General features: G+C 63.4%; 1 protein-coding gene across 1 annotated transcript in view; it reads left to right on the forward strand.

Moving 5' to 3' along the window:
- PNPLA6 (patatin like domain 6, lysophospholipase) overlaps window positions 1-18,868 on the forward strand; it is a 21,366-nt gene continuing 2,498 nt past the window's right edge. The window contains exons 1-33 of the mRNA XM_074566971.1: window positions 1-73; window positions 2,082-2,169; window positions 2,288-2,350; window positions 3,171-3,258; window positions 3,343-3,425; window positions 3,519-3,616; window positions 3,704-3,844; window positions 5,050-5,209; window positions 5,342-5,422; window positions 6,262-6,294; window positions 6,383-6,463; window positions 6,587-6,695; window positions 6,803-6,892; window positions 8,154-8,260; window positions 8,377-8,568; window positions 9,297-9,374; window positions 9,619-9,824; window positions 9,940-10,071; window positions 10,158-10,281; window positions 10,362-10,475; window positions 10,587-10,662; window positions 10,773-10,913; window positions 11,629-11,692; window positions 11,765-11,933; window positions 12,005-12,187; window positions 12,264-12,382; window positions 12,472-12,628; window positions 13,694-13,810; window positions 13,923-13,992; window positions 14,947-15,063; window positions 15,354-15,470; window positions 17,470-17,618; window positions 17,693-17,845. Of these exons, the coding sequence (XP_074423072.1) occupies window positions 2,131-2,169; window positions 2,288-2,350; window positions 3,171-3,258; window positions 3,343-3,425; window positions 3,519-3,616; window positions 3,704-3,844; window positions 5,050-5,209; window positions 5,342-5,422; window positions 6,262-6,294; window positions 6,383-6,463; window positions 6,587-6,695; window positions 6,803-6,892; window positions 8,154-8,260; window positions 8,377-8,568; window positions 9,297-9,374; window positions 9,619-9,824; window positions 9,940-10,071; window positions 10,158-10,281; window positions 10,362-10,475; window positions 10,587-10,662; window positions 10,773-10,913; window positions 11,629-11,692; window positions 11,765-11,933; window positions 12,005-12,187; window positions 12,264-12,382; window positions 12,472-12,628; window positions 13,694-13,810; window positions 13,923-13,992; window positions 14,947-15,063; window positions 15,354-15,470; window positions 17,470-17,618; window positions 17,693-17,845 (3,651 nt within the window). The 5' untranslated portion in view covers window positions 1-73; window positions 2,082-2,130. The remainder of the gene's footprint in view (window positions 74-2,081; window positions 2,170-2,287; window positions 2,351-3,170; window positions 3,259-3,342; window positions 3,426-3,518; window positions 3,617-3,703; window positions 3,845-5,049; window positions 5,210-5,341; window positions 5,423-6,261; window positions 6,295-6,382; window positions 6,464-6,586; window positions 6,696-6,802; window positions 6,893-8,153; window positions 8,261-8,376; window positions 8,569-9,296; window positions 9,375-9,618; window positions 9,825-9,939; window positions 10,072-10,157; window positions 10,282-10,361; window positions 10,476-10,586; window positions 10,663-10,772; window positions 10,914-11,628; window positions 11,693-11,764; window positions 11,934-12,004; window positions 12,188-12,263; window positions 12,383-12,471; window positions 12,629-13,693; window positions 13,811-13,922; window positions 13,993-14,946; window positions 15,064-15,353; window positions 15,471-17,469; window positions 17,619-17,692; window positions 17,846-18,868) is intronic.

Raw genomic sequence — 18,868 nt, forward strand, 5'->3', positions numbered from 1 at the left:
ATGACCCCGCGGGCGCCGCCGCCGGGGCCGGGGCCGGGGCCGGAGCGGGGCGCGGGGCGGCGATCGGCGGCTCGTGAGTGCGGGGGGGGGATGTCGGGGGTTGGGGGGCCATTTCCGGCCGGGGGGGGGCAGTTGGGGCTTGGCGGGGGGGCTGGGGGGGGCAGAGCCCCTCTGCGAGGCGGTTAAGGGGGGGCAATAACCCTCGGGGGGGGGGGGCCAGTAAGAGCATGGGGAGGGGTAATTAATACCCGGGGGCGGGGGGGGGGCTATTAGTCCATGGCGGCACGATAGCGCTTGGTGGGGGGGCAATTTATTTGGGGGAGGGGGAGTAATGCTGGGGGGGGGGGGGCAATACCGCCTGGGAGGGCAATAATGTCTGGGGGGGCTGTTAGCCTCTGGGGGGGCAATATCTCCTTGGTGGGGGGGGGTGAGATTAGCTTGGGGAGGGGGCAATAATGCCGGGGAGGGGGGCTATTAGGCGGGGGTGGGGGACAAGATTAGCTTGGGGAGGGGGCAATAATGCCTGGGGGGGGGCGATTAGGCGAGGTGGGGGGGGCAATACCTCCTGCAGGGGGTAATAATGCCGGGGCGGGGGGGGGGGGGGGGCTATTAGACCGCGGGGGGGGGGGAATTTCAGTGGGGGCGGGGCAATATTAGCCTGGGGGGGGGCAATAACACCTTGCAGGGGGTGGCAGCAGCCCCCCCTTCCCCCTCCCAAATTACCGGGGGGGTTGTAATAATGCCTGCGAGGGGCCAAATAGCCCATGGGGGGGGGCAATACCTCCTGGGGAGGGGGGGGCTTGGGGGGGCAGCATCAGCCCCCCAGTTACTGGGGGGAGGGGCAATATTAGCCAGGGGAGGAGGGATCACTGGTTTGGGGGGGACAGTTCAGGCTTTTTTGGGGGGGGGGATAGAACCACTCTGGGGGGCATTTTTGGGGGGGCAGTAACCGTCGAGGGGGGAGGGGGGAGCAATAGTCCAAGGGGGGGCAATAAGAGCCTGGGGAGGGGGCAATAATGCCTCTGGGGCGAGTATTAGCCCATGGGGGGGGGCAATATTAGCCTGGGGGGGGCAATACCTCCTGGGGAGGGCTTGAGGGGGCAGCATCAGCTCCCCAGTTACCGGGGGGGGGGCAATAATGGCACTGGGGGGGCAATATTAGCCTGGGGGGTGGGGGGCCAGCATCATACCCCACCCCAGTTGCTGGGGGGGCAATAGCAGCCTCGGGGGGGGCAATAACTGAGGGGGGGGGACAATTTTGCTCTGGGGGGGGGTAATATTACCCTGGGGAGGGGCCAGAACCGGGGGGGGGGGGGGGGAGGGAGCAATATGGGGGGGGGGCAGTTGTCACCCCCGGGGGTGTCACCGCGCCCCGGTGCCACCCTTGCCACAAACAGGGCGCTGGTGCGGTGCCGCGGGGCTCGGCTGTGTGTCCCCCCCCTGCCCCCCCCTCCCCGGGTGTTGTCATTTCCCCCCCCCCCCCGCCCCAGCCGTGTCCCCACGGGGTGGCCGTGCTGGCAGGGGGGGGTGACATGTGCCAACCTCGGTGACGTCGCCGCTCCGGTGGCCGCCGATGCCACCTCCCCGGGGTGTCCTTGGGAAGGACGGGGGTGACATGGAGGGGGCGGGCGGGGGGGGGGGGGGGGGCGACACAGCGGGGCTGGGCCCGGGGGTGGCAGCGCCACTTGGGGACCCTGGTTGTGTGGCGGGGTGACGTCGGTGACAGTGACCGAGGCTGTCACAACTGCAGGGTTCCTGCCACCGCTTCCTCTCCCCGCTGGGGAGGGGACACCAAAGTCCCCAAGGGGGGAGACGGCGGGGGGGGGGTGGATGACGACGACGACGCTGAAGTCCCCTCCTGGCCACTCAGTGTCACCGAGCACCCTGGGGACACCCTGGGGACACCCTGGGGACACGCTGAGTCCCTACCGCACCCCATCGGCAGCAAATCGGGGCCAAACCCCACCCCCCACCCCCAGCAGAGTTTTACCCGCTGTGGGATGTCACCCTGTTGTCACCTGTCCCTCGGTGGCCGTCCTGGGTCCCCGTGTCACAAACCCCATTTATTTTTTTTCACCCAGTTTTCCCCGTTTTCCCGGTTTTTTGCATGGGCAGGGCCCCGCCGCGGCCATGGGGCAGAGCGAGTCGGAGCCGCAGGAGGACACGGAGGTAGGAAATGTCACCGTGGCCGGACACGGAGGGGGCTGGGGGGACACGGGGACCCCCCCTGTGTGTGTCCCCACCCCGGGGGTGTCACCGGGGGCTGAGCTGTCCCCTGTCCCCGCAGGACGCGTCCCTGACGGCCGTGCTGCCCAGGCTCTTCGCCGAGGAGCAGCTCTCCACCGGCGCGGTGAGCACCCCAGGGGACACAGACTTGTCCCCATGTCCCCAAGGGACACTGTCCCCATCCCCGGTGCTCCTGAGCACCCCCTGAGGTGACACAAATGTGTCCCCACACCCCTAAGGGACGGCGTCCTGGTCCCCAATGCTGTTGAGCATCCTCAGGGGACACGAATTTGTCCCTGTGCCCCGGGGGTCACGAACCTGTCCCCATGTCCCCAGGGGACACTGTCCCCAAGGGACACTGTCCCCATCCTCAAGTGCTCCTGAGCACCCCCTGAGGGGACGCAAACTTGTCCCCGTGTCCCCAAGGGACACTGTCCCCATCCCCCACTGCTCCTGAGCACCCCCTGAGGGGACACAAATTTGTCCCCCTGTCCCCTGGGGACAGCGTCCTGGTCCCCAATGCTGTTGAGCGTCCCCAGGGGGACACAAACTCGTCCCTATGTCCCTGGGGACATGAACTTGTCCCCACACCCTGGGGGTCACAAACTTGTCCCTGTGTCCCCAAGGGACACTGACCCCGTCCCCGATGCTCTTGAGCACCCCCCGAGGGGACGCAAACTTGTCCCCGTGCCTCGGGGGTCACAAATTTGTCCCCATGTCCCCAGGGGACACCATCCCGGTCCCCGATGCTGTTGAGCACCCCCAGGGGACGCAAACGTGTCCCCACGCCCCTGGGGACAGTGTCCCAATCCCCGATGCTGTCGAGCCCCCTCCCATCCCTCCGTGTCACCAAGGTGGCAGTGTCATCGGTCATCCCCCGCGCTTGTCCCCGTCCCCCGGGGGACACCGGTGGCCGTATGGGGACCCCTCTGTCCCCTCCGCAGGTGCTGGGGGCGATGCTCGGCCTCGGCCTCTTCGCCGTCATCGTCGCCGCTGCCATCGTGGTCCTGGTGCGCCGGCTGCGCCTTAAGAGTGAGTGACAGCACCGTGGTGGCCTTGGGGACAGGGGGGTGACAGGGCCGCCCCCCATTAATGTGTCCCCATCGTGGTCCCCAGAAATACCCGCCCAGGGGACACCGAAGTATCGCTTCCGAAAACGGGACAAGATGCTCTTCTACGGCCGCAAGATCATGCGCAAGGTGACGCGCGCGGGTGGCGGCTGGGGTGACTTCGGGGGGGGGGGGGTGTCACCTGGCGGGTGACGTCCCCGCTTTGGTGTCCCCCCACCCCAGGTCTCCCAGTCCACCTCCTCCCTGGTGGACACCACCATTTCCAGCACCTCGCGGCCCCGCATGAAGAAGAAGCTGAAGATGCTCAACATCGCCAAAAAGTGAGGTGCCACCGGCGCCGAGACGGGGGAGGGCGGGTGGTGGCCTTGTCCCCCGGGTCACCCGCGTGTCCCCTGGTTGGCCCCAAGGTTCCTGCGCATCCCGAAGGAGGTGCCCACGTTGCAGCTGAAGGAGCCCCCCCCCTCGGTGCTGGAAGCCGACTTGACCGAATTCGACGTGGCCAATTCCCACCTGCCCTCCGAGGTCCTCTACATGCTCAAAAACGTCCGGTGAGGCTCAGGATCCATCCACAAAGGTCAGGATCAGGCCCCTCGGGGTCAGGATCCGGCCCTGGGGGGGTCAGGATCCATCCACAAAGGTCAGGATCTGGCCCAGGGGGTGCTCAGGATACAGCCCCAGGATCAGGATCTGGCCCCAGAGGGTCAGGATCCATCCACAAAGGTCAGGATCAGGCCCCTGGGGGTCAGGATCTGGCCCTGGGGGGCTCAGGATCTGGCCCCAGAATCAGGATCTGGTCCCAGAGGGTCAGGATTCATCCACAAAGGTCAGGATCCATCCTTGGGGTCAGGATCAGGCCCTAGAGTTGTCAGGATCAGGCCCCTGGGGGTCAGGATCAGGCCCCGGGGGAGTCAGGGACCAGCCTCGGGGTCAGGATCAGGCCCTGGGGGGGTCAGGATGCATCCGTGGGGGTCAGAATCAGGCCCCTGGGGGGTCTGGATCCATCCTTGGGGAGCAGGATCGGGCCCTGTCAGGGGGTCTGGATCCAGCCCCAGGACCAGGATCCATCCTTGGGGAGCAGGATCGGGCCCTGGCCAGGGGTCTGGATCCAGCCCCGGGACTAGGATCCGTCGTTGGGGAGCAGGGTCAGGCCCCAGGGGACCAGGATCCGTCGTTGGGGATCAGGATCAGGCCCTGGCGGGGGTTTGGATCCAGCCCCAGGACCAGGATCCATCCTTGGGGATCACAATCAGGCCCCAAGGGACCAGGATCCATCCTTAGGGATCAGGATGAGGCCCCCAGGGGATCAGGATCCATCCTTGGGGAGCGGGATCAGGCCCCAGGGGATCAGGATGAGGCCCCCAGGGGATCAGGATCCATCCTTGGGGAGCAGGATCAGGCCCTGGCGGGGGGTCTGCATCCAGCCCCTGGGATCAGGATCCGTCCTTGGGGTGCAGGATCAGGCCCTGGCGGGGGGTCTGGATCCAGCCCCAGGGATCAGGATCCATCCTTGGGGAGCAGGATCAGGCCCCAGGGGATCAGGATGAGGCCCCCAGGGGATCAGGATCCAGCCCCAGGGTCAGGATTTGGCCCCAGAGTCTCTACGAGCGGAGGCTGGACCACTCGGCTGAGGGATGCTCTTCCCCCTGCATCCCCGTCGCTGTTGGCAACCGGCCGCTGGGCTGGCTCCAGAGGACCGGCACGGGTCCCGGCGGGCTCTTTGTCACCCGCCGTCCCCCTGTCCTTGTCCCCGCAGGGTGCTGGGCCACTTTGAGAAGCCGTTGTTCCTGGAGCTTTGCAAGCACATGGTTTTCCAGCAGTGCCAACAAGGCGACTACGTGTTCCGCCCCGGCCAGCCCGACACCAGCATCTACGTGCTGCAGGACGGCAAGCTGGAGCTCTTCCTCACCGAGCCGGTGCGGGGACGGGGGACAAGCCGTGGGGGGGGGACGGGGGGGACAAGGAGAGGTGGCAGGGGGTTGGGGGACGCCGCGGGGGGGCCGGGGATGGGAAGAGCCACGTCAGGGGGAACGTTTTGTGGTCCGCAGGATGGGAAGGAGACGGTGATGAAGGAGGTGTTCCCCGGGGACAGCGTGCACAGTCTGCTCAGCATCCTTGACGTCATCACGGTACCGACGCCATGGCTGTCCCCAGCGTGTTCCCCCCACCCCCCGTGACCGACTGGGGTTGTCCCCAAGCCCCCTCGACATGATCTTGGCCACCCCCAAAGCTTGATCGTGGCTGTCCCCAAGCCCCTCCCAGCCCAACCGTCGCCATCCCCAACCAACCCCCAGCCTCACTGTGGCTGTCCCCAAGCCCCACTGGCTGTCCCCAACCCCCCCCCCCCCCCCCAGCCTAACTGAAGATGTCCCCAAACCTTCCCAAGCCCAACCATGGCCATCCCTAAGCCCCACCAGGCCAACCGTGGCCGTCTCCAAGCCCCACCAGTGGTCTCCAAACCCTTCCAATTCAACCGTGGCCATGCCCAAGCCCCACCAGCTGTCCCCAAACCCCTCCAGCTGTCCCCAAACCCCTCCAGCCTGACCATGGCCATCCCCAAGACCAACTGTGGTCATCTTCAAGCCCCGCCAGCCGTCTCCAGCCCCCTCCAGCCCAACTATGGCTGTCCCCAAGCCCAACCATGGCCATTCCCACACCCTACCGGCTGTCCCCAAACCCCTGCAGCCCAACCATGGCCATCCCCAAGCCCACTCATGTGTCCCCAAACCCCTCCAAGCCCAACCATGGTCATCCCCAAGCCCACTTGTGTGTCCCCAAACCCCTCCAAGCCCAACCATGGCCATCCCCAAGCTCAACCTTGTCTGTCCCCAAGCCCAGACGTTGCCATCCCCAAACTCCTTCAGCCTGACCATGGCCGTCCTGACCATGGCCGTCCCCAAATCCAACTGGCCAAAAGCCCAGTGCCACCAGCCCTCGTCCTTGGCTGGGATGGACCTCCCCATCCCAGAAGTACCCCGAGAGCTTGGTGCGGGTGGTGCAGGTGAGTCTGGGTCAGGGCGGGGGGGGCCACGGGGTGGGGGTCCCTTGGGGTGACAGGAGACCACTGATGGCTCCTTGTCCCCCTCTAGATCATCATGGTGCGCCTCCAGCGCGTCACCTTCTTGGCTTTGCACAACTACCTTGGGTTGACGAACGAGCTCTTCAGCCATGTGAGTTCATGGGGAAAATGGCGGGGGGCGGGGGGGGGAATCAGGCTGGATCTGGACACCCCCCCACTGCCCCCAGCCCCACTGATGGTGTCCCGTCCCCCCCCCCCCCCCCCAACCTCGTAGGACATGCAACCGCTACGGCTCTTCCCCCAGCCCAGCCACGCCGCCCGCACCAGCCCCGTCCGTCACAGCAAGCGGGGGCTCGGCGGTGTCGACGAGGGCAGGGAACTGGGTAAGAACTGGGAAGGGGGTGTCGGGAACCTGCCCCTCCCCCCACCCCCCCCCAGTCCCAGTCCCAGCACCGTGGGGGGGGGTGCTCAGGGTGGTCTCCTCCCGCAGCCGACCCCCTGAAAACCGGAGGCCTGGAGACCCCCGCGCCGCCCCCGCCGGCTCTGAGCCGCTGCATCTCCATGCCGGTGGATATCTCCGGTGGGTCAGAAGCTGGAGGAAAAAGGTCGGGGGGGGGGGGGGGTGTCCCTGGGTCGTGGAGCCCCCCCCTTGGGGTAGCGCATCCCCCTCCCCAGATCGTGTGTTGCCCCCCCCCCCCCGCCAAGGGCCATGTTACCCCCCCAGGCTCCTGCATCCCTCCCCGCCACTCCCCAGGGTCCTGCATCCCCCCACCCAGGTTTATGCCCCCCCCCCGCCCCCGTCTCCCGCCCCCCGTCACGGTCTTCTCCCCCCCGCCCCAGCTCATGCGTACCCTCAGGGTCCTGCATTGCCCCCCCCCACCCCGGGCTTACGGGTGCCCCCCTCCAAGGCTCATGCATCCCCCTCCCCAGTTTGTGCATCTTTCACCCCCCCCCCGGCCCCGGCTCATGTATTCCCCCCCCCTCCAGGCTTGTGTACCCACCCCCCCCACATCTCCAGGGTCATGTACCCCCCCCCCAGGGTCGTTCATCCCCCTCCCCAGGTCATTCATTGCCCCCCCAAAAGGATCATGCACCCCCCGGGCTTGTGCATCCCCCCCCCAGGCTCATTTGCCCCCTGTGGCCCCCCCCAGGGTCCTGCCTTCCCCCCCTCTCCCCCTGCGTTTACAACCCCCCCGTCAGGGTCTTCCACCCACCCCCTCCGGGCTCATACATACCCACCAGATCCTGCATTGCCCCCCCCAACCCCCACAGGCTTATGTGTGCACCCCCCAGTGTCGTGCACCCCCCCCCGCCTCATTTACCCCCCCTCAGTGTCCTGCATCCCCCCCCTCCTCCCCGGGTTTATGCCCCCCCCTCCCCCCATCAGGGTCTTCCACACCCCCCCCCCTCCCCACCGGACTCATGCATACCCCCCAGGGTCCTGCATTGTCCCCCCCCCGGGCTTACGTGTGCACCCCCCAGGCTCATTTACCCCCCCTCAGGGTCCTGTATCCCCCCCCCCGCCCCTGGATTCGTGTCCCCCCCCAGGGTTGTGCACCACCCCAGGCTCATCTCTCCCTCCCCCCCGCCTCCAGGGTCCTGTACCCGCCCCCCCCCCGCTGGGTTCACGCCCCCCCCCCGAGGATTGCGCACCCCCCATTGTCATTCATTGCCCCCCCCCGCCCCAGGGTCAGGCATCCCCCTCCCCCAGGTCCTGCATCTCCCCCCACTTCCAGGCTGGTGCACCCCCGGCTTCTCGTGCGTCGTCCCCCCCCCCAGCAGCGTCCCCGTCTCGGACGTGGGTGACACACCCCCCCTCCCTCCTTCCCCCCCCATGGCAGGCATCCAGAAGGGTCCCCGCTCCGACTTCGACATGGCCTACGAGCGCGGCCGCATCTCGGTGTCGCTGCAGGAGGACAGCACCGGCGCCTTGGCCGCCTTCTCCCGGGTAAGGCCAAGGGCAACGCGGCGGCCACCCAACGTTCCCCACCGGCACCTCCTCCCTGCCCCCCCCCCGCCCCCCCCAACCTCGATGGGTGCCGGAGCCGTCCCGTCTCCCCACAGTCCGTCTCTCACGAGGCCAAGGAGCGCAAGTCGGTGACGGTGGAGGAGCAGCCGTCTGGTGTCTACCACTACAACTACTGCGAGGACGATTCGGCCACTGGGGCTTGTCCCTTCGGGCCCTACCAGGGCCGCCAGACCAGCGCCATCTTCGAGGCTGCCAAGCAGGAGCTGGTCAAGCTCATGAAGGTGAAGGTGAGGGCAGAAACGGCGCCAGCGCGGGGGTATCGTGGCGTGGTCGGTCCTCTGTTGCGTTGCGGTGGTCCTTTGTTGCGTTGCGGTGGGTTCCCATTGCCTCAGGGTGGCCCCTGTTGCCTTGTGGCGGGCCCGCGTCACTTCATGTTGGTCCCCTGTTGCTTCGTAGCGGTCCCTCTTGGCTCATGGTGGGTCCCCATCGCCTCGTGGTCAGTCCCCACCACGCTGTGGTGGTCCCCATGGCCTCAGGGTAGTCCCCTGTCTCCTTGTGGTGGGTCCCCGTTGCCTCATGGTGGTCCCTGTTGCCTTATGTTCGTCCCCTGTTGCTTTGTAGTGGTCCCCGCGACGTTGTGGTGGGTCCCCATTACTTCGTGGCAGTCCCCATGGCCTCAGAGTGGTCCCCCATCTCCTTTTGGTGGTTCCCATCACTTCGTGGTGGGTTCCTACTGCCTCATGGTGGTCACTCCCCATGGCCTCAGGGTGGTCCCTCGTCTCTTTGGGATGGTCCCCCATCACTTTGTGGTAGTTCCCATCACTTTGTGGTGGTCCCCATTGCCTCGAGGTGCTCCCCTGTCTCCTCAGGGTGGTCCCCTCATCGCTTTGTGGTGGGTTCCCATCTCCTTGTGGTGGTACCCTTGACCTCCTGTTGGTCTTCTGTCTCCTCCTCGTCATCCTCATCTCCTCATGATGGTCCCCATTGCCTCACATGTTGCCGTTATTCCCTCTAGGACCCTTCTCTCCTCAACAACCGTGTCTTGCTCCATCACGCCAAAGCTGGGACGGTCATTGCCCGTCAAGGGGACCAGGTGGGTCTGGGTTTCAGGGACCTGCTGAGGCATCTTGCCCTCCCCACCCTATATTTGCGTGGGGTGCTACTCTTCCTACTCCTGCCCTATGGGGGGTGGGGGGCAGGAATGATCCCCAGAGCCATCTGGAAGGCGCAAAACACCCTGAGGGGGACCAGAAGAAACCCCAAGTGATGCTGGTGGGACCATTCATGCCTGGGGGTCCCAGGTGGCCCCCAACGGTGACAGGGTGCCATTTTGGCAGGACGTGAGCCTCCACTTTGTGCTGTGGGGCTGCCTGCACGTGTACCAGCGGATGATCGACAAGGCAGAGGATGTCTGCCTCTTCTTGACGCAGCCCGGCGAGATGGTGGGACAGTTGGCCGTGCTCACCGGCGAGCCCCTCATCTTCACCATCAAGGCCAACCGCGACTGCACCTTCCTCAAGATCTCCAAGTCAGACTTCTATGAGTGAGTCCCGGCGCTGGCGGTTTGGGGCAAAGGGTTGGTGCCAAAGGGGTTTCCTGGGCTAGGGTGGCATCTCTTGGGACCACCACCACATCCCCCAACTGCTGTTGACCCATAGGATCATGCGGGAACAGCCCAGCGTGGTGCTGAGCGTCGCCCACACCGTGGCTGCCCGCATGTCACCCTTCGTGCGCCAGATGGACTTTGCCATCGATTGGATGGCGGTGGAGGCTGGCCGGGCACTCTACAGGTGGGTGCCAACAGATGGGTGCCCACCTCAGCTTGGTGAGGACCAGCTTGGCAGGGGGCTGACTTCCCACTGGTGGTGTCCCCCAGGCAGGGTGACAAATCGGACTGCACCTACATCGCGCTCAACGGGCGCCTCCGCTCTGTCATCCAGAAGGGCAGCGGCAAGAAGGAGCTGATTGGGGAATACGGCCGTGGAGACCTCATCGGCGTGGTGAGAGCCGTGTCAGGGCGCGGGGGTGGACACCTTACACGTCTGGCCGATACATCTTGGCTATATGTCTTCTTCTCCAGGTGGAAGCCCTCACCCGGCAGCCCCGTGCCACCACGGTCCATGCGGTCCGGGACACGGAGCTGGCTAAGCTGCCTGAGGGCACCTTGAACAACATCAAGCGTAGATACCCCCAGGTACCCCCAGATATCCCCATCCTGGGGTGTGCACCCTATTCCCATGGAAGGAGCATGTCCCCATGTCCCCTTCAACTGGTCTGATGGCCATCCCCGTCCTTGTTCCTGCAGGTTGTCACCCGCCTCATCCACCTCCTGAGCCAGAAGATCTTGGGAAACCTTCAGCAGCTCCGCGGGCCCTTTGCAAGTAGGTCCCCAAGGAACTGGGGGTGATGGCGTGTCCTCTACAGGGCTGGTGGCCATCGTCAGAGCAGCTCATGGAAGGTGTCCACCACCCTGTTGTCTTTGTCCGGGCAGGTTCTGGCTTGGGCATGGCCTCCAGTTCGGAGCCCACCAACCCCACCAGTAACCTGTCGACAGTGGCGGTGCTGCCGGTGTGCGACGATGTGCCCACGGCCGCCTTCACGCTGGAACTCAAGCACGCGCTCAACGCCATCGGTGAGTGGTGGCCATGGCATGGAGGTGACCATGGTCCTGTGGCACGCCAGCGACCTGGTGTGGCAGTGACCACAGGCACGGTGGTGGCCGTGGCATGGTGGTGACCACAGTCTGACGGCATGGCGGCAACCATGGTGCGGTGACCGCAGCCCCATGGCATGGTAGCAACCATGGCATGGTGGTGACCACAGTCCCATGGTGTGGTGGTGACCATGGCATGGTGGCCACAGTCACCCAGCATGGTGGTGACCACAGCCCCATGGCATGATGGTGACCACAGCATGGTGATGACCAGAGCCCCATGGTGTGGTGGCAGCCACGGCATGGTGACCACAGCCCCCATGGCATGGTGGAGACCACAGCATGGTGGTGACCACAGCCCCATGGCATGATGGTGACCGCAGCATGGTGATGACCAGAGCTCCATGGCATGGTGGCAACCGCAGCATGGTGACCACAGCCCCCATGGCATGGCGGTGACCACAGTTCCACAGCATGGTGGTGACCACAGCCCCATGGCATCATGGTGACCACAGCATGGTGATGACCAGAGCCCCACAGCACGGTGGCAACCACAGCATGGTGACCACAGCCCCCATGGCACGGTGGTGACCACAGTTCTACAGCATGGTGGTGATCAAAGCCCCATGGCATGGTGGAAACCATGACCCAGAACCCCACAGCGTGGTGGTGACCGTGTCCCCACCTCTCCCAGGTCCCACGCTGCTCCTCACCAGCGACATCATCCGTGCCCGCCTTGGTTCCTCGGCGCTGGACAGGTAACTCCTGTCAGGAGGAACATCACCGGCGACCCACCACCGTGCCGCCGGTTGACCCCTCCATCTCGGCAGCATCCAGGAGTACCGCCTGTCAGGCTGGTTGGCGCAGCAGGAGGACATCCACCGCATCGTCCTCTACCAAACCGACTGTACCCTGACGCCGTGGACCGTGCGTTGCATCCGTCAAGCCGACTGCATCCTCATCGTAGGATTGGGCGACCAAGAGCCGGCGCTGGGAGAGGTGAGGTTGGGGAGGGTGGGGGTCGATGGTGGTAGGACAACACTGCGCTGGGTGGCTGATGGCTTCTACAGCTGGAGCAGATGCTGGAGAACACGGCAGTGCGTGCGCTGAAGCAGTTGGTCCTCCTACACCGCGAGGATGGTCCCAGCCCTTCCCGCACCGTTGAGTGGCTCAACATGCGCAGCTGGTGCTCGGGTCACCTCCACATCAAGTGTCCCCGGCGCGTCTTCTCCCGCCGTAGCCCCACCAAACTGGTACGTGTGTGTCCCCCCTGGGTGACCTTGGTGGTCCACCACCGTCATCGTCACCCGTCGTCCATCCCATCCGCAGCGGGAGATGTACGAGAAGGTGTTTGAGAAGAGCGCCGACCGGCACAGCGACTTCTCCCGGTTGGCGCGGGTCCTCACCGGCAACACCATCGCCCTCGTCCTGGGTGGCGGCGGAGCCAGGTGGGTGCCGCGCCGTGGCAGGATGGGACCCGGTGGGGTGGGAGTCCCGATCTCATCTGTCCTCCTCTTTAATTTCTCCGTCCGCCCAGGGGTTGCTCCCACATCGGGGTGATCAAGGCGATGGAGGAGTCGGGGATCCCCATCGACATGGTGGGCGGCACCTCCATCGGCGCCTTCATCGGGGCGCTCTACGCCGAGGAGCGCAGCGCTGTCCGCACCAAGCAGCGGGCGCGCGAGTGGGCCAAGGTGGGTGCTGTGGGTCCCCCACCCCCAGCCACGGCAAAGCCCGGCCCTCGCTGGCCCTCTCCCGGGAGGACGCTGGCACCGTGCCGGCCCTCCCCCTGCCGGCCCTGCCTGAGGTGTTGCTAAAGCACTTCCTTCCTCCTTTTCTTCTTCCTCTTCTTCTCCCTCCTTCTCCTTGTCTCTTCCCCTTTCTCCTTCTCTCCTTCTTCCTCCTCCTCTTTCACCTTCTCTCTTTTTCTTCTGCCGCTGTTTCTTTCTCTTCCTCCTCTTCTTTCTTTTTACTTTCTTCTCCTGCTTCTCCTCCTTCTCCCCCTTCTCCTTCTTCTTCTTCCTCCTCCTTCTCTCCTCCTCTCCTTATTCATCATCCTCATCCTTCTTCTGTCCCTCTTCTCTCCCTCTTTTCTCCTTCTTCTTGCTCCTCCTCCTTCTCTTCTTCCTCCTCCTCCTCCTCCTTCTCTCCTTCTGCTTCCTCCTCCTTCTCTCCTTCTTCTCCTCCCCCTCCCCCTCCTCCTCCTCTCCTTCTTCTTCTTCCTCCTTCTCTCCTTCTTCTTCTTCTTCTTCTTCTTCTTCCTCCTCTTCCTTCTCTCTCCTCCTTTTTTCTCCTTCCTCCTCCTCCTTCTCTCTTTCCTCCTCCTCCTCCTTCTTCTTCTTTTTCCCCCTCCTCCTTCTCTCCTCTCCTCCTTTTTTCTCTCCTTCTTCTTCCTCCTCCTCCTTCTCTCCTTCCTCCTCCTCCTCCTCCTTTTTTCTCTCCTTCTCTCCTTCCTCCTCCTTCTCTCCTTCCTCCTCCTTCTCCCCTTCTTCTCCTTCTTCCTCCTTCTCTCCTTCTTCTTCTTCTTCCTCCTCCTCCTCCTCTCCTTCTTCCTCCTCCTCCTCCTCTCCTTCTTCTTCCTCCTCCTCCTCCTCTCCTTCTTCTTCCTCCTCTTCCTACTCTCCTCTTCCTACTACTCTCCTCCTCCTCCTCCTCTCCTTCTTCTTCTTCTTCTTCCTTCTCCTCCTCCTCCTCCTCCTCTTTCTCTCCTTCTCTCCTCCTTTTTTCTCTCCTTCCTCCTCCTCCTCCTCCTCCTCCAGTGCATGAATTCGACGTTCAAGACCGTCCTGGACCTCACCTACCCCATCACCTCCATGTTTTCGGGCTCAGCCTTTAACGCCAGCATCAACAAGGTTTTCCAGGACAAGCAGATCGAGGTGCACCACGTGGACCCGCCCCCCAGCCTACACCCACCCATGGTGGGGGGTCCGACCAGCTCCCCCCCCCACCATCCCCCACCGTGTCACCCACCCCATCTTGTCCCCACAGGACCTGTGGCTGCCCTACTTCAACGTCACGACCGACATCACAGCCTCGGCCATGCGGGTGCACACGGACGGTAAGAGCTCCCCGAGGAGCCGGGGAAGCTCTCCAGTGCCACCGTGTCCCCTCCTTGTGGGAGACACCCCTCACCGGCACCCCAAAACGATGCCGCTGCCCCATGGCGGAAGGTTTGCCACATGCCAAGGGGGAGGACACGTCCTGGCACAGCATGGAAAGGTCTTGGAAGGCTCATGGTGAGCCCAGGCAGTGGTGGCTTCCCAGAGCCACCTGGCGCTGGTGACCCCACCCGGCTCAGGTGCCCACGGGGGCCTGGCTGTTCCCCGTGTCCTCAGTGGGGTTAGGGGCAGAATCGGGGTGTGGAGCCACATCTCGCCACCCTGAGCGTGCATGTCGTCTCTTAACCTATCTGCTCACCACTAACCCCAGTAACCCACGCTCACGGCATGTGGAGCACGGGGACGCGGTGGCAGTGGTGGGGGAAGTCGCTGTGGCAGTGGCGGGGACGTTGCTGTGGTGGTTGGTGGCGGGGACGTCGTGGCGGTGGTGGGGACAAGGTGGTGGTGGTGGAGATGATGATAGTGGTGGTGGTGGTGGTGGGGACACGACGGTGGTGGGAACGTCACGGTGGTGATGGGAACGTCACGGTGGTGGGGACGTTGTGGTGGCTGCCCCTCCTCCTTGCCTAGTGCCCGAGCTCACCTGGGACATTGAGCTGTCCACGGGGCGCACGCGGTGGCTTGTAAGCAGCCTGGCTCTCGCTCTGCCTCTTCCTCCTGGCTCCTAACGCCAACTAATCCCCGCTCACCAGCCCTAACCCTCTGGCGAGCATCTCGCCCATCTGCCTTTCCCCAGCCCGCCATGGCCGAGGAGCTTTTCCCTTGGCCGTGGGGCTACAAACGTCCCGCCGGCGCGGTGCCAGCATCCTCGGTCACCCGCCACCGGGTGTTGGGGCATGGCTTGTCCCCCCCCGCCCCCCGTGGCCGTGACCGTTGTGCTCTCCCTTCGGCAGGCAGCCTTTGGCGCTACGTCCGAGCCAGTGCGTCTTATACCCCTTACCTACCTCCGCTCTGCGACCCCAAGGACAGCCACTGGCTTGTGGACGGCTGCTATGTTAACAATGTCCCAGGTCAGCATCTTGCTCGCCGGGGCCACCATCCTCCCCAAAAAAGACACCCCCCTCCTCCGGCACCCTCAAAACCCACATCCCAAACCCACGTCCCATCCCAAGTTGAGCCACCTGGGCTTTGCCAAGGGCCGGTTAGGGCGCGCAACGGGTTCCTCTGCCACCCGTGGGTGCCTGTTGGGCATCCATGGGGTGCAGACATCCCCGGGCGCAGGTAGGGGTGAGGGGCAGCCCCCCCCCGGGGTGGGTTTTGGGCGGACCGTGCTCATTGCGTTTGTTCCCGCCCGGCGCAGGCTCGCTCTGGCGGTACGTGCGAGCCAGCATGACCCTTTCTGGGTACCTACCGCCACTCTGCGACCCCAAGGACGGCAACTTACTGATGGACGGTGGTTACATCAACAACCTGCCAGGCAAGTAGCAGCTCAACGCCATCAACGCCACCGCCCAACCAGGACGGTAGCCACCGCGGCACCCGTGGCGGTGGCAGGCGGTTGGGTGGGGGCTGCATGGCCACCATGAGCTGGGTTCTCAATGGCTGGAGATGTTGAGGTTGGATTTAGGACGTCTTGCTTGGGTTTTGCATCTCCTTGATGTCTTCGTTGTTGAGCATCCTCTGAAGGCATCTTCATCCTCTTCCACATGCAAGAATTGTCCATCCATCTTGCGTCATCTCTTGGTGTCCTCCACATCGGGTGTCTTCCCAGGGCATCTTCGTATTTCTTCACATGCAAGATGCATCCCTTCATCTTGCATCATCTCCTGGTGTCTTCAGTGTTGGGCGTCCTCTTAGAGCATCTTCATCCTCCTTCACGTGCCAAACATATCACACAGTGTTGTATTGTCTCTTGGTGTCGTTGGCACCAGGTGGTTTCCCAGATCATCTTCAATCCTTCTTCACATGCAAAAAATGTCCCTCTGTCTTGTGTCCTCTCTGGGTGTCCTTAGCTTGCTCCTTGTATGCCAACCACCTTCTTCCATCCCGTGTCATCCTCTCCTGGTGTCCTTGGCATTGGGTGTTCTCACAGGGCATCTCTGTCCTCCTGCAGGTACAGGCCATCTCCCTCCATCCTGCACCATCTTTAGTGTTCTCAGCATTGGGCATCCTCCTGGGGCATCTTCATGCTGTGCAAACCACCTGGTCCATCTCGCGTCATCCTCTCTTGATGTTCTCAGCTCCAGGTGCCCTCCTTGGACCTCTCCATCCTCCTTCACCTGCAAGACACCTCCACCCATCTTGTACCAGCTCTTGGTGTCTTTGACACCAGCTGCTGTCCATGCTCTTTCATGGGCAAGCCACCTTCCTCTGTCTCATACCATCTCTTGGTGGCCCTGGCACTGGGTGCCTTCCTGGGGCACCTTCACGTCCAAGCCACCTTTGTCCATCCTTCCTCATCTTTTCCTGGTGCCCTCAGCACTGGATTGCCTCCTGGGGCATCTCCATCCTCGTTTATGTGCAAGCCAGCCACCTCCTGTCATCTCAAACTCTCTCTTGGTGACTTTGACACCAGGTGCCCTCCTTCACGTGCACGGCACCTCCCTCCATCTCCAACCATCTCTTCGTGTCCTTGATGCCAGGTGCCCCCCAGAACATCTCCACGCTCCTTCGTGTGCATTCTGTGTCACCTCCTGGTGTCCTTGGCTCCGGGTGCCCTCCGAGGACGTCTCCATCCTTCTTCACATGCAAGTGACCCTCTCCATCCTGCACTGTGTCTTTGGTATCGATGGCGTCTTGCGGCATCTTTGTGCTCCTTCATTTTGAAGCCACCTTCCTCCATCCTGCATCTTCGTCTCTTGATGTCATCAGCACTGGGTGCCCTCTTGCAGCATCTTCATCTCCCTTCGTATCCCATCCACCTCCCACCATCTTGCATTGTCTTTTGGAGTCCTCAGAACCACGCATCCTCCTGGAACATCTCCATCCTCCTTCACATGCAAACCACCTTCCTCTTGCATCATCATCTCTTGATGTCCCTCAGCACCAGGTGCCCTCCTGGAGCATCTCCATCCTCCTCCATGCGCAAGCCATCTCCATCCACCTCACATCATCTCCTGGTGTCCTCGGCGTTGGGTGTCCTCCTGGGGCACCTCCATGCTCCTTCACATCCCACCACAGATGCTGCAACTTGCCTGTGCCCTTCCGTCGCCCCAGCCCGTGCACCAGGTTGCGTCACTGCTCAGTTCCCCACCAGCACGTCCCGCCGCTGGGCTCCTGCCCCCAACTCTGGCACCCATGGGACACTGCTCATCCCACCACCAGCCCCAGCATGGCTTTGCCATCCAGCCCAGGCTCAGGGACAATCCCTCAACCCCATTTCCCTGCTCCGCTCATGCCACCACCTCTTGCCATGAGCTCCAGTCGGTGGAAACGGTGGCGCTGCTGACCCAGCTTCTTCCTTTCCCACCCCGCAGCTGATATCGCCCGCAACATGGGTGCCAAGACGGTGATCGCCATCGATGTGGGCAGCCAGGACGAGACGGACCTGTGCAACTACGGGGACAGCCTGTCTGGCTGGTGGCTTCTCTGGAAACGTCTCAACCCCTGGGCTGAAAAAGTCAAGGTGAGGACCGGTGGGACGCGGGGGATGCTGGTGAGATGGCGTGGGCAGGGTGCTGAGCCACCTTATCCTCGCAGGTGCCCGACATGGCGGAGATCCAGTCCCGCCTGGCCTACGTGTCGTGCGTGCGGCAGCTGGAGGTGGTGAAGTCCAGCTCGTACTGCGAGTACATCCGTCCCCCCATCGACCGCTTCAAGACCATGGATTTCCGCAAGTTCGATGAGATCTACGTGAGTTGGGGGACGGGGAGGCTGGTGGGGTGGCCTGGACCATCTTTTAGAGTACCTCAGGCCATCAACGAGATGCCCCAAACCATGGGTTGAGGTTCTCCAGCCATCAGTTGGTGTGTTCTGGCCATTGATTGGGTGCCCCAGATGTGGATTCGTCTGCCCTTGTATCAGTTGGGTGTCCAGGCTGTTAACAGGGTCTCCTGGCCATCAGGTGGAGTCAACTGGCAATTGACTGGGTGCCCCAGCCACTATTTGGGGGTGCTCTGGTCCATTGGTTGGAGTGTCTTGGCCATCAGTTGGGTGATCAAGCCATCATTCAGGTGCCCCAGTCATTAATGGAGTGACTGGACCATCATTTGGGGGTGCCCAAGCCATCATTCGTGGTGCTTGGGCCACCAATTGCCATGTCCTGGCCATTATTTGGGGTGCCTGGGCCATTGTTCTGGCTAGCCAGGTCATCACTTGGGGTTCCCTGACCATCAGTTGGGCTGCCTGGGCCATCGGTCAGGGTGTCCAAGACACTGGTTGGGTGCCCCAGCCATCGGTGGGGTACCTTTGGCCACCGTTTGGGGTGAATGACTGGGTTGAACATCCCAGACATCATTTGGGGTACCTTGGCCATCAGTTGGGTGCCCCAGTCATCAATGGGGTGTCCTGGGCCATCAGCTGGGATGTCCTACCCATCAGCTGGGTGCCCAGGCAGTCATTTGGGGTGCCACAGCCCATTGTTTTGGGTGCCTGGGCCATCATTCCAGGTACCAGGTCATCATTTAGGGCTCCCTGACCATCAGTTGGGCTGCCTGGGCCATTGGGCAAGGTGCCCAAGCCATTGATTGTGTGCCCCGGCCATCAATGGGGTACCTTTGGCCATCATTTGGGGTGTCCTGATGCCAGTCATCATTTGGGGTACCTTGGCCATCTGTTGGGCGCTCCAGCCGTCGATGGGGTGGTCCTGGGCCATTGGTTGGGATGTCCAAGCCAAAACCACGCCACCTACCCATCAGTTGGGTGCCCAGGCTGTCA

Source organism: Larus michahellis, chromosome 25 (assembly GCF_964199755.1).
Source record: "Larus michahellis chromosome 25, bLarMic1.1, whole genome shotgun sequence".
Classification (NCBI taxonomy): Eukaryota; Metazoa; Chordata; class Aves; order Charadriiformes; family Laridae; genus Larus; species Larus michahellis.